Source organism: Pleurodeles waltl, chromosome 3_1 (genome assembly GCF_031143425.1).
Source record: "Pleurodeles waltl isolate 20211129_DDA chromosome 3_1, aPleWal1.hap1.20221129, whole genome shotgun sequence".
Taxonomy (NCBI): Eukaryota; Metazoa; Chordata; class Amphibia; order Caudata; family Salamandridae; genus Pleurodeles; species Pleurodeles waltl.
Genome location: NC_090440.1, coordinates 1115818351 through 1115830592, shown reverse-complemented (window position 1 = coordinate 1115830592; position 12242 = coordinate 1115818351). Strand labels below are relative to the sequence as shown.

General features: G+C 42.9%; 1 protein-coding gene across 1 annotated transcript in view; it reads right to left on the bottom strand.

Moving 5' to 3' along the window:
- Positions 1-12242, bottom strand: part of LOC138284998 (transient receptor potential cation channel subfamily V member 6-like) — a 215865-nt gene that overhangs the window by 132139 nt on the left and 71484 nt on the right. Inside the window, exon 4 of the mRNA XM_069224398.1 lies at positions 11033-11173. Coding sequence (XP_069080499.1) covers positions 11033-11173 — 141 coding nt within the window. The remainder of the gene's footprint in view (positions 1-11032; positions 11174-12242) is intronic.

Sequence of the window (12242 nt, the reverse complement as noted above, 5' to 3'; positions counted from 1 at the left end):
ATGGCAGAGTTCTGGGACACAGTGGAGGAGCTCTGGGCACCTCCCCTGGGAGGTGCAGGTCATGGGAGTGGTCACTCCCCTTTCCTTTGTCCAGTTTCGCGCCAGAGCAGGGCTGGGGAATCCCTGAACTGGTGTAGACTAGCTTATGCAGAGATGGGCACCATCTGTGCCCATCAAAGCATTTCCAGAGGCTGGGGGAGGCTACTCCTCTCCAACCCTTCACACCTATTTCTAAAGCGAGAGGGTGTAACACCCTCTCTCAGAGGAAATCTGTTGTTCTGCCTTCCTGGGACTGGGTTACCCAGACTCCAGGGGGGCAGAAACCTGTCTGTGGGGTTGGCAGCAGCAGCAGCTGCAGTGGAAACCCCGGAAAGGCAGTTTGGCAGTACCCGGGTTCTGTGCTACAGACCCGGGGATGCATGGAATTGTCCTCCCCAATACCAGGATGGTATTGGGGTGACAATTCCATGATCCTAGACATGTTACATGGCCATGTTCGGAATTACCATTGTGAGACTACATATAGGTAGTGACTTATATGTAGTGCACACGTGTAATTGTGTCCCCGCACTCACAAAGTCCGGGGAATTTGCCCTGAACAATGTGGGGCACCTTGGCTAGTGCCAGGGTGCCCACACACTAAGTAACATGGCACCTAACCTTCACCAAGTGAGGGTTAGACATATAGGTGACTTATAAGTTACTTATGTGCAGTGAAAATGGCTATGAAATAACGTGGACGTTATTTTACTCAGGCTGCAGTGGCAGTCCTGTGTAAGAATTGAATGAGCCCCCTATGGGTGGCAAAAGAAATGCTGCAGCCCATAGGGATCTCCTGGAACCCCAATACCCTGGGTACCTAGGTACCATATACAAGGGAATTATAAGTGTGTTCCAGTGTGCCAATGAGAATTGGTGAAGATAGTCACTAGCCTGCAGTGACAATTGTGAAAGCAGAGAGAGCATAAACACTGAGGTTCTGTTTAGCAAAGCCTCAGTGATACAGTTAGGCACTACACCGGGAACACAGACAGGGCATACATTATGAGCACTCGGGTCCTGCCTGGCAGGATCCCAGTGACACATAGGCAAAAACAAACATACATACAGTGAAAATGGGGGTAACATGCCAGGCAAGATGGTACTTTCCTACACTGGCAAAAGTGAAAAAAATATTAAGGCCCTCATTTCGAACACAACAGGAATTCCCGCCGTGTTCGGGCTGCCGGACTTTCCATTAACCGCCAGCCTCCTGGAAAACCAGCCGGCCGTATAATGATCTCCCCGCCAGGCCAGCAGGCGGAGACAGTGTTCCCTGGTGGGGAACACAACCGCAACATTGAGGGCGGCTCCATGGTGAGCCACCGCCAATGTTCTTTTGCGGCTGGTGCAGCAGCACCTGTCGCGCATGTCACTGCCCGTAAATCGGGCAGTGACATGCGAGACGGGTGCCTGCACAGGGGCCCCTGCACTGCCCATGCAAATTGCATGGGCAGTGCAGGGGCACCCCCTCCGCCAGCCTTTTCCTGGAGGGATATCCCACCAGGAAAAGGCTGGCAGCATTTGAATTATTATCCGCAGGGTAGCGCAGCTATCCTGGCGGATGGTGTTTCCTCCCGCCGCCAGGCTGCCTGGCGGCGGGAGCATGACAGTGGGTGATGGCTGCCGCTGGCGGCCGTCACCCTGTTCTTTATATGGCGGTTCGGCCCGCCATGCAGCTGGCGGCTTTAGCCGCCACTGCCGGCATGGCGGGCTGAAACGCTATCTTCGAAATGACCACCTAAATCCAATAGATTGTAACTGAGAAGATTAAAGCAAGACAATAGAAAAAGGTAACGAAAAGTGCAGTAATGGTCTTTGCATTCTTTTTTGTGAGCTAGCTATAATGCACTGTTACAATAATTCATTGCTCGCAATTTTGTCTGATACGCACAAGCAAAGAGCAGCACTACTGCTAGCCCCATTCAGTTCTAAAAAACACAGAGCACCAGCCTAACAGGTAAAGTCCAAATTATTTAACTTTTTTCCTCTCATGTGGACTCCTACTCCCAGAAGACTGCTATAAGACGTCACAACTAAAGGCGAGGCATACCTCTTTGTGGGATGTGTGCACAGCACACTGAATTGTTGATTTGTAATGTATTCTTATTGCTTGTTGTGAAACGTGCATGTTTATAAGTTCACCCCACACTTGTATCATGCCTTCAAAGCAATGCATTTCATGTGGATCCCTTCTTAAAATCTGTTACTAAAAACCAGTAGTTTGAGCCTTGTGGTGGGAATTGTATCTTGTGCCAGGATCAACCTCAGCATTTTCAACTCTTCAGCATAGACAGGCCTATGGGTGCGCCATCGATTAAAGGAGAATGTTTGACTCCAACAAAGACGCATTTGCTATCAAAGCTTTACAAGCATTTAGTCAAAAATGTCAATTAGCATGAACACTATGTGAATTACGCTGTCTGACTGGCATCTGCGAAGCACCTGATTAGGCAATACTCATTTGAGCTTCAAGGGCAAAAGGGGGTAGTCTGATAGTTTAGGGATGTGCTGCTCAATGGTCTTGCACAGAGTCATCCTTACCAAACTGTAATAGAAAGAGTTTTAGCTACAAGCCCTTGACCTACCTATATGAGGTTCCAAATTCAATTTCCTAGGCCTCCAGGTAGTGGAGCAGAACTTTAAATTGCAATGACCTTACAAAATGTAATTCCAGCATACAGATTTAATCCTGAAGACCACCGACTTGTGTCACTGTATTGTTTAGAATAGCTGCTAGTCGTCGGTCATTGGTACATATGGTGAGCATGACAGGTGGGATAGCAAAGTTGTCTTTTGGTCAAATCTGCCACTCCATCAAGCCTTGAATCCACGCTATAGCGAGTTCTACCTTATCCCTTGCATTAGATCACCTTTTTTCCCTGTATCTTGATCTTGAATCTGACTTTTAAGGTAATTTAAAATGATCTTTAATTTCATTTAAAGAGATTATAAATGAAAGGTGCCTGTGATTACAATTAGACCATATGAAACTTTTATTCCCAGATAAAGTAATATTACATCACTATAAACAATTTAAAGATTAAGGAAAACAATATTTAATTTGTATTATGATGTAATGTATTTAATGCAATTCATTTAATAATGTACTGTTATCATAAGCAATCATTATCAAATGCCTTAGGCCTATATTATCTTTCTGTTTTAGTGAAACCACGTTTAATTTAATTTCCTTTATTACATTAAGTTAACTACAAAATAACAGTTAACTTAATATGTACATGGATTTAGGCTTAACATTTGGATTCTCATTCCTGTTTTTTTAAATGCAATATCATTTTATTTATTCAAATGTAATCAGAATTAGGTTTAGGATCAGGGTTAAGGTTAGGTTTACAGTTAGGGGTTGCTGTAATAATAGTATTTACCTAAGGGTCATCTATAGGGTCAGAAAAAGAACTACAGAAGTATAGTCACTATTGATGTCCGTTAAAGTTTTTACGGTTTTAGTTGTTTTCATGTTATAGACATGGGGTCAAAGTGGTGACATGTTGAAGTGATAATCGGTTAAGGTAATGTTCATTTCAGTATTACACTTAGAGAGTCAAGGTGGAGGTGGGTTGAAGTTAGAGGGTATAGTTGATAGTAGGGTGATGTGATGGCCGTTGAATTTGGGACATATATTCATTGTATATAATCTTGATTTTCATTCATATCTTCACAGGCAGTACCACAGATCTTTATTTATATTATTCATTTAGACTGGAACTACCTTTTCACATTTAAATATAAAGCTACTCGTCTGTCCAGAAGTCCCAACTACTGCAGAAGTCCCAGCAGTACTCCAGCTCCTCCAAGTCATAATCCTATCTTTGTGGAAGAATTCCTGGAAATGGCACTCCACTTTCAGACTGAGGCCAAGGAAATTCTGATGATAGGGGGCATGAACATATGGGTTGGCAGAATTGGTATAAAACCTGCAGTAAACCTCACAGACAACATGCAAACACTTGGATTCTAACAACTAGTCAGTGGGCTGACTCAAACATGTGGATACACAGCTCAATATTCATTCCATGCATAATCCTAAAACTATGAATCTTGTGAAAGAACTGCAGTTGTGGTTAGACCATTCCTTTATCTCAGCAAACCTAATATTGCTTACACGCCTACTGCTTGCATTTCTAACAATACCTCCAAACATTTGCTGGTACGTCAAAAAATATCCCAGTTTTACTTGTCAGCCTTAGGGGGTCTTCCCGGATACATTTTGTCTCACTCGTCCTGTTTTATCTGAATTCATTTTTTATTTTCCTTAGGACTCTGCACACTTTGTCACTGAAACCAGTGCTATATAACCTGTGCTCTCTCTTTTAAACATTGTGAAATTGGCTTACACCCAATTGGCATATTCAGTTTATCTCTAAGCTTGTAGTAATGTGGCACTATCTGTACCAAGGGCCTGTAAATTAAATGCTACATCTAGGTCTGTAGCGCTGAGTGTGCTATTCACTTGAGTAGCCCCTTAAACATGCCTCAGGCTTACCATCGCAACCTGTGTGTACAGTTTTAAACTGCAATTTCAACCTGGAAACATAAACCTTTTCCCAGGCCCAAACTTTGTTTTTTAATACATACCAGCCACCTCTAAGGTAGGTCCTAAACTGCCCATAGTGCAGGATGGAGTGCATTTAAAAAGGTGTACATACTTTCCTTGTATAGGTTAGACATTTGCCCTGTGTGTTTTGGGATTGGACAGATCTTGGCAGTGAAGAGCTAACATTCATTTTTCACTACTGCAAGGCCTGTCTCTCCAATAGGATAACATTGAGTTACCTTCTTACATGTAACAAGTGACAAATTTCAATTAGTAGCAGGTAGGAATGTTGAGTTTGGTCTCAGAATTGGAAGATAAAACCCTCTTTAATGGAAAAGTTGGATTTTGAGTCACAATTGGGAAAGTTCCACTTTTAGAAAGTTGGCATTTTCTTGTCCCAACCATTTGGTGCCCATAGCCTGTATCCTGAGTCACATGACTACACATAGCTGGCAGTTGATCTTTGTGCATTGCTCCCAGACAGTGAGACTAAGGGGGAATAAGTGTTGGCAGGATGGGTCCTCTCTGACTTGATAGGGCGTAGAACCATCACCTACCACACTGGCACATCACAAAGACCCTGCCTCAGCATACTCACAAAGTGTTTCACACTAGTCTTTTGTGCCCCCAGAAAAGCTGTAGCCAGGGCCGGGGGAAAGAAATTTCAGACAACTCTGTTGAGGGAAGACTCTATCAGCTTCTCCCACTTCAAAGTGGTCACTAAGTATACATAGTGCACACTCAGCCCCAACTCTTCAGTACACATCTGGTCCTGTTGAAGACTCTGAAGGTCTTCTGTGCAGTTCTGCTTCAAGAAGCACTGCTACTCTGCTGTCCTGCTGCCTGACTGAGAAGGACTGCATCTGCATCTTGAACCCAGGACCACCAGAGTGACTTCAATGGCTAGTTAGGTGGCCTCGTGATCAGAGCCTCGGGGACAGAAATGACTCTAACCACCCTGAACTATGCACATGGACTCAGCCTGCGGTGAGTCCAGCCCCCCAAGTGGAGACACCGCAGTCCTGGACCCTTAAAGGTGGACTTGAAGGTGCTCTGCCATCCCACCTATGGTCATACTAGAACTGAAGCAGAGTGATGCATTTCCACGCAGCTCAGCATCGGAAAGTCACTACACAATGCATCCCCCATGCAGGACCAAGCAGCCCCTTGGAACCACTGCTGCAACACGCAGCTTTGACAAAGGAACTCACATCCCATCCCCACAACTCCTCAGAACCGCCACTGCACAAGGCATTCTCGCCACAGGACCTCACATTGCAGTGCAGCAGCTCCTTAGAACCGCCACTGCGCAATGCATCCTCCACGCGGGCCTCATAATGCACTGCAACCAGGGTTTAAGGTAGTTTGTTCAGAGGGCATAACTTGGTTCCTTTATTAGGCCCTTGCTCCATAGCCGTCGGCCTGAACTTGTGATTTTGTGCTTTTAAGCATTATTTCTACTTAAATCTTTAGAATTACATATCTCCAGTTGTACTGTTTGGATTTTTGCCATTTTAGTGTCAAATAATTTATTAATTTTTACTCTATTTTTCTAAATTGGTGTAGGAGTTTTCTTATGTTGTGTTTTCACTGTATTGCTGTTTGTGTTCTGCATAAATATTTTACACATTTGTCCCTAAGTTAAGGCTGACTGCTTTTGTGCCAAGCTACCAGAGGGTTAAGCACAAGTTGATTTGGAGTTTGATTGTGTTTCAACCTGACACGAGTTGTGGTTGCTGCTAGAGTAGGGTTTCAACCCCCTCAATCAGTAACCAATTTCCTACAATTCTCTTACAGATATCTGAGTCAACTTACTCTAAAGCCAAACAACTGCAACTTGACATTACCAACCTCTCACCCTTCTTGAAAAGCTTATACCCATGCTTTTCAGCAACATTAGATACCCTTGCTCCTATCAAGTCTTGAAAGCCAAAAGCCATTCAAATACTCTAAAGACGGTCCAACATAGAATTTGCCAAACCAAGGTGAAACAACCAAAACCTAGAATGCCAGTAGTAGAAATCTAAGTCCTGGGAGGGAGACCACACACCACCTCTACAAAATACATGGAAAAGCCTTCCAGAGATCCATTAGAAGAGGCATAAAGGCTTATTTTGGAAACCATTACTGAGGCAGCAAATACATTCAAGGAGAACTTTAACATATGACAAGTAGGCCAACCCATAATGGCTTCCTCTGGGCATCTCAAAAACACTGTGACGACCCATTAGAGTCCTTTAAATCTAAAATCTCTTATACATGGAAGTACAAATTCCATGAGCCTGATTTGCAAAGGTAACATTTACGACTTTTCGGTATTCACAAAGGTAAGTTATGAGTAGTATCTTTACATCCGCACTAGGGACAGAATCTCTGCTCTCGGGATGGAGATCCCCCCTCAGTGTGGAGATTCGACTCTGGGTGCATCGATTATACTCTGGGTCAGAGTGGAATCTCTGCACTCGGGCAGAGATTCCGCCCACGTGCGGTGATTCTGCCCTGAGTGCGGACTTAAAGATATTACTTGTAACTTACCTTTGTGAATACCGAAAAGTTGTGAACTTAGACTTTTGGTCTAAACTTAGACCAAAAGTCCAAGTTTATCTTTGTGAATCAGGTCCCATGTCTTTCCACCGCACTTCCTTTATGCCTATCTGCATTAAAAAAACTCCTTGTCTCAAATCAAAAAGAGCAGCAAGAACATTATTTGGAAGGTTAACTCAGTTTCTCAAAAGACTAACACTGATGCTGGGGAGAGGTCCTACCAGTATATATGCATTCCTGCAATACCTATCGCCTGAAAGGAAAAATAGTCCTTATTTTTGTAGAAAGGACTCACACCAACACATAATGGCCCTGATTCTGACCCCGGCGGTCTGAGACCGCCGGGGCCAGGGTTGGCGGGAGCACCGCCGACAGGCCGGCGGTGCCCCGCAGGGCATTCTGACCGCGGCGGTTTGGCCGCGGTCAGATTCGGAAAACCGGCGGTCTCCCGCCGGTTTTCCGCTGCCCTTGAGAATCCTCCATGGCGGCGGAGCGCGCTCCGCCGCCATGAGGATTCTGACACCCCCTACCGTCATCCTGTTCCTGGCGGGTCTCCCGCCAGGAACAGGATGGCGGTAGGGGGTGCTGCGGGGCCCCTGGGGGCCCCACTTTGTATTTCAGTGTCTGCTTTGCAGACACTGAAATACGCGACGGGTGCCACTGCACCCGTCGCACCTTCCCACTCCGCCGGCTCAATTCTGAGCCGGCGTCCTCGTGGGAAGGTTGATTTGCCCTGGGCTGGCGGGCGGCCTTTTGGCGGTCGCCCGCCAGCCCAGGGCAAATCCCAAAATACCCTCAGCGGTCTTTCGACCGCGGAGCGGTATTTTGGTGGGGGAAGTCTGGCGGGCGGCCTCTGCCGCCCGCCAGACTTAGAATGACCCCCAATGTGTTTTATCACTGAGTCCAACATTCAGCACAGCTGTTATTGCCAGACGGGCTCAAACTCAATTTTAGAAGAAGCACTTTTATGGTAATCCTAAGGATTTATCAGGGTTCTGGATGTAGTGGGAAAGTTAAAATAGACTTCGGCTGTACCCAAACGCTTTTATAATTGGGCACCTTGGGCTGTTTTAAAAACTGAGCAGGATGCAAGGAAAGCTTTTATTGGCTCCAACCTCCAAGGGTCAGCATGTTTCACTTGCTCAGTTTTAGCCCAAAAAAGTATCAAGCATTCATCAGGACTATTTAGATTCCCTTAAACACTTTGTTGTAGTATTGTATTGGAAGTATGGGTGTTAAAAGTCTCTTTCAAACTAATATATTAGTATTATGGGTGTATGTCACTCACTCCTGACATACAGGTGCAATTGTTACTTCACTGTCATTTCCTGGTTTCAAATAATGCCTAAAGATCTGGCTATCATCTGATTTTCTGTAGAATTAGGTAATACAGATAATAAAACATGTTATAATCCACTTTAAATTGAATTATGTGTGTGATTCACCTCACATGTTATGTATTCAAAAGAGAGAAGTGTGGTATCCCTACAGATCAACCTCCTGTATTCACACCATAAAACATACACTTGGGGTGGCCCATACTTTAACTAAGATTACCTTATAATCATGCTTGCTCTAATTCACCAGTGGTGGCAAGACATAGGCAAGCTTACGTGTTATTACCACAACTATATCCCTTCAGTTTTGTAGGCAATAATGTAATTAGAGTCAAGGGACGCTAGGGGACACCCTTCTTACTGGAGCAAACTACATTTTAACCGGGGTAATCTTGCCCCATATGAAATTTATGGGCAGGTGCCACATCTGTCACAGACTGCAACGAAAGACACAGCAATTGTCTGCGTCATCAAGTTGCCATACAACAGAATGGATCCTTGTAAAAAATGTGTCTATGCAAACGTTGTACTCACTTCTCCACGTCGTGCACCTGACAAACCACCTACTTGGCTCCCGTAAATCCTAAATGTTACTAAGCAAGGGAGAAAACCTCATTAATCACCTCAAATATGGGTTCCTGTCTGTCTGTGCGAGTGACCCGCAGGGTCCGTGTCCCTTAGGAGATGTCAATGTAAATGGAGGCATGCATGGAGCACACTCCTTTGGGAGCTGTATATGTTTATAGTCCATCATCTTTGTTGTTTAACTATCAGGTGTATTTTTCATCAACTTTATTGACCCCCAAATGTTCCACAGAGTGCCAAACTGAAGGATCTTTTCTGGCCGAAGGCCATCCATGCTCATTATTTATCTTGGCCCTAACTACTGGAATATAGTGCTAGGAGCAGAAATAATTATTAGTTGTATTGTGTAGTATTACATGTCCTTATAGGGCAAAACTGCTTTTAATATTAATATTACTGCTTATGGTAATGGTGGATTGTGTTGGTAACAACATGACCATTTCTCATTTGTATTTTTCCAAGTTCCTGAAGGTCCATGATGTATTAAATTTGCTTGGTGTTTCTTTTGGCTGGAATATCTAGGACCGTTTAACTGACACATCAACTCTCTGGAAGATTCTGGAAAATAAGTTATTGAGCCAGCTCCAAAGACACACAGAATTAAATCATCTCCATGAGCACCAGTCTGGGTTTGGATCCAAAATGGCCATCAACAGAGAATTAGGTGAAATAAGGGAGGAACTATTCTGCTCTATAAGTGAAAATAAGAGAACACAACTCATGCTGCTTGTCCTGCCTATCACATTCAAGACTGATTCCCACTAGATTTTGATAAGTTAGAAAAATGGGCAGGAATAACAGGCACTACTCTACCATGCATCTAATAATTTCTCTATGACAACAGAGTCAAAAAGTGAGGAGCAGATCAACTGAATCCTTCAATCATCTGATACTGTGGGGGGTGCTGCGCGGCTTCTTCCGTTCCTGTTTCATATGTGAGGCCCTTTGCAGACCTTTTCAAGAGATAGCAAGTAAACTTCCAAAGGTACACAGAAGATGCCCAAGGGTATTTTCAGAAAACACCAGCACAAACAGAACAAAAACTATCTCCTTGTGCCTGGACCACAACTTCTATTCAATGGAAGATAGCTACCTCATCATCAATGGAACCAAGATGATCATATTTGTGCATGACGGCAAGCCAAACTCACTTCCTTTTGATTTGTTTCTGGGGTAGGACTTCTCCCCCACACCCACAGGGGATAATCTTTGACTTGACCGGTCATTTTTTCAACAGGTCAACACAGTGTTAAGGTAGCACTCTCCCTAGCTATGCCTAGTCTTCAAAATACTCCAACTACTCCAAACTAATCAGAATCCACCTTCGGCTGACAGGTATCGTCAACATTAAATTGAAGGTTATTTACCCTGTTCACAAAGCTTTCTGGGATAAGGTCCCAGCTAGAATATGCTTTTCATCTGCTAGCTGGATCCAGCAATGTTTATTGATGCATTTAAAGCACGGATCAGATTCCTAGGAGATTAAGGTGCAAGACTATGGAACAGCTTCAAACATCCCCTGCAAACTAATGCAGAAGCATTAATCTCAGGAAGTGCTGGAAACTGAATTATTTAGACACACGTTTTAAATGGACCACCTAGGCTTTCCATAGTGGGAGAATATTAACTATGGGCTACACACTACTTGATTGGATAAGTTCTCACCCACACATTGCTCTTTCATGAAACTGAATAATGTTCTTATCCCACTGGGGTACTCTAAAGTAACTGAAAGGCTACATTTAGTGTACTGTAAACCCCCTAGATAATTAAATAAACAAACACACATACAAATAAATAAATAAATGAATAAGAAAGACAAAGTATGCACATTTATACAGAAACCAAGAGTGTACTTTCTGGTGGTTGTAATACAGCAACACTGACATTCAGCAGTAAAAGCTATGCTGTATTTAATATTCTGTTTTACCTTCATGCCAGGGTAGGTACTATGACCACTCTCACATACCAAAGTAGATAATGTTCTGATGCCCTCCTTTGAAGAAGCGTCCAGTAGCTCTTGGTGATGACACACTTGCTCCCCTTTCAATAAGCTTCTTCACAATCTTTATGTTCTGGTTCAGTACTGCTATGTGAAGTGCCACCTGTCCTGCATTTTCAAAACAAACACTAAATTCAAACATTGGAGGTTTAAGGAGTAAAATTACTTTTTCTCCACTCTTCCCAACCGAAATGAGTTTATCCTAAGAAACTTTTTTAACATTACTTACAATTAATATAATCAATCATTTGCACCCTATATTGCTGTCTCTACATGTGTCATATTGGTAACTATGTGAGATGGAAAATAGCCATACCTGAATGCTGCCCTATAACTATGTGATCATGAAAAATACATACCCTCTTTTTAAAATACTACGGAAAGCAATATAATGCTGATGTTTACATGCCAACATCTCCTTCTGAAATTAGTATCCCATCGTGAAACATTCTAATTTTCATATTCCCCATTCACTATAATTTTCACCATTTAAGTTAAAAGGTAAAATATTCATTTTATAGATTTTTATAGGAATAATGTCTATAAATTCCAATAAATAACATGTACGCTTTGACATATTCACTACGACCCTTTAATTGCAAACCATTTGCTTTCTTGTCTTCATCAACTGAGGAACTCATTTAACAAGATGTCTCTTATGTTTATATACTTTAGTTAGTTACAACAAGCATGCACAATACTGTTGATGTATTTTGACATCAAATACACACTCTGTCTGCAGTTGAGCCCTCTGCCAAGCTCTCCAGTTTGGCAGACTATTTTGTTGGTCTGAAAAAAAGAAACTTTCATAAAACCTTTTGCTCTTGATATCGCAAATTTTACAAGTATTTAGTATACCTGCTTAAGGTTAGGATATCCGTAGCGTTTTTTAAAAACACACTCCGTGGTTTGATATCTTACCTCCTCGCATAAGAAATAATACTGAAAAATTTGAGAATTGTTTGCTTGCTGCTAAATGGCCACTATTTGAAGACTATTCAAAAGAAGTCTTCACTAATTGCACCTATTGAAACATCTAACTTGTTTTATGTTTTATGGAAATATCTCACCAGCTATTAGTTTTAGAAAAAATATAATATACACACATATAGGCAATTTAAATCAGTGGTCTTTGTCTACTGGTCTACTAACTTGTCATTCACACCTTCCTTCCACC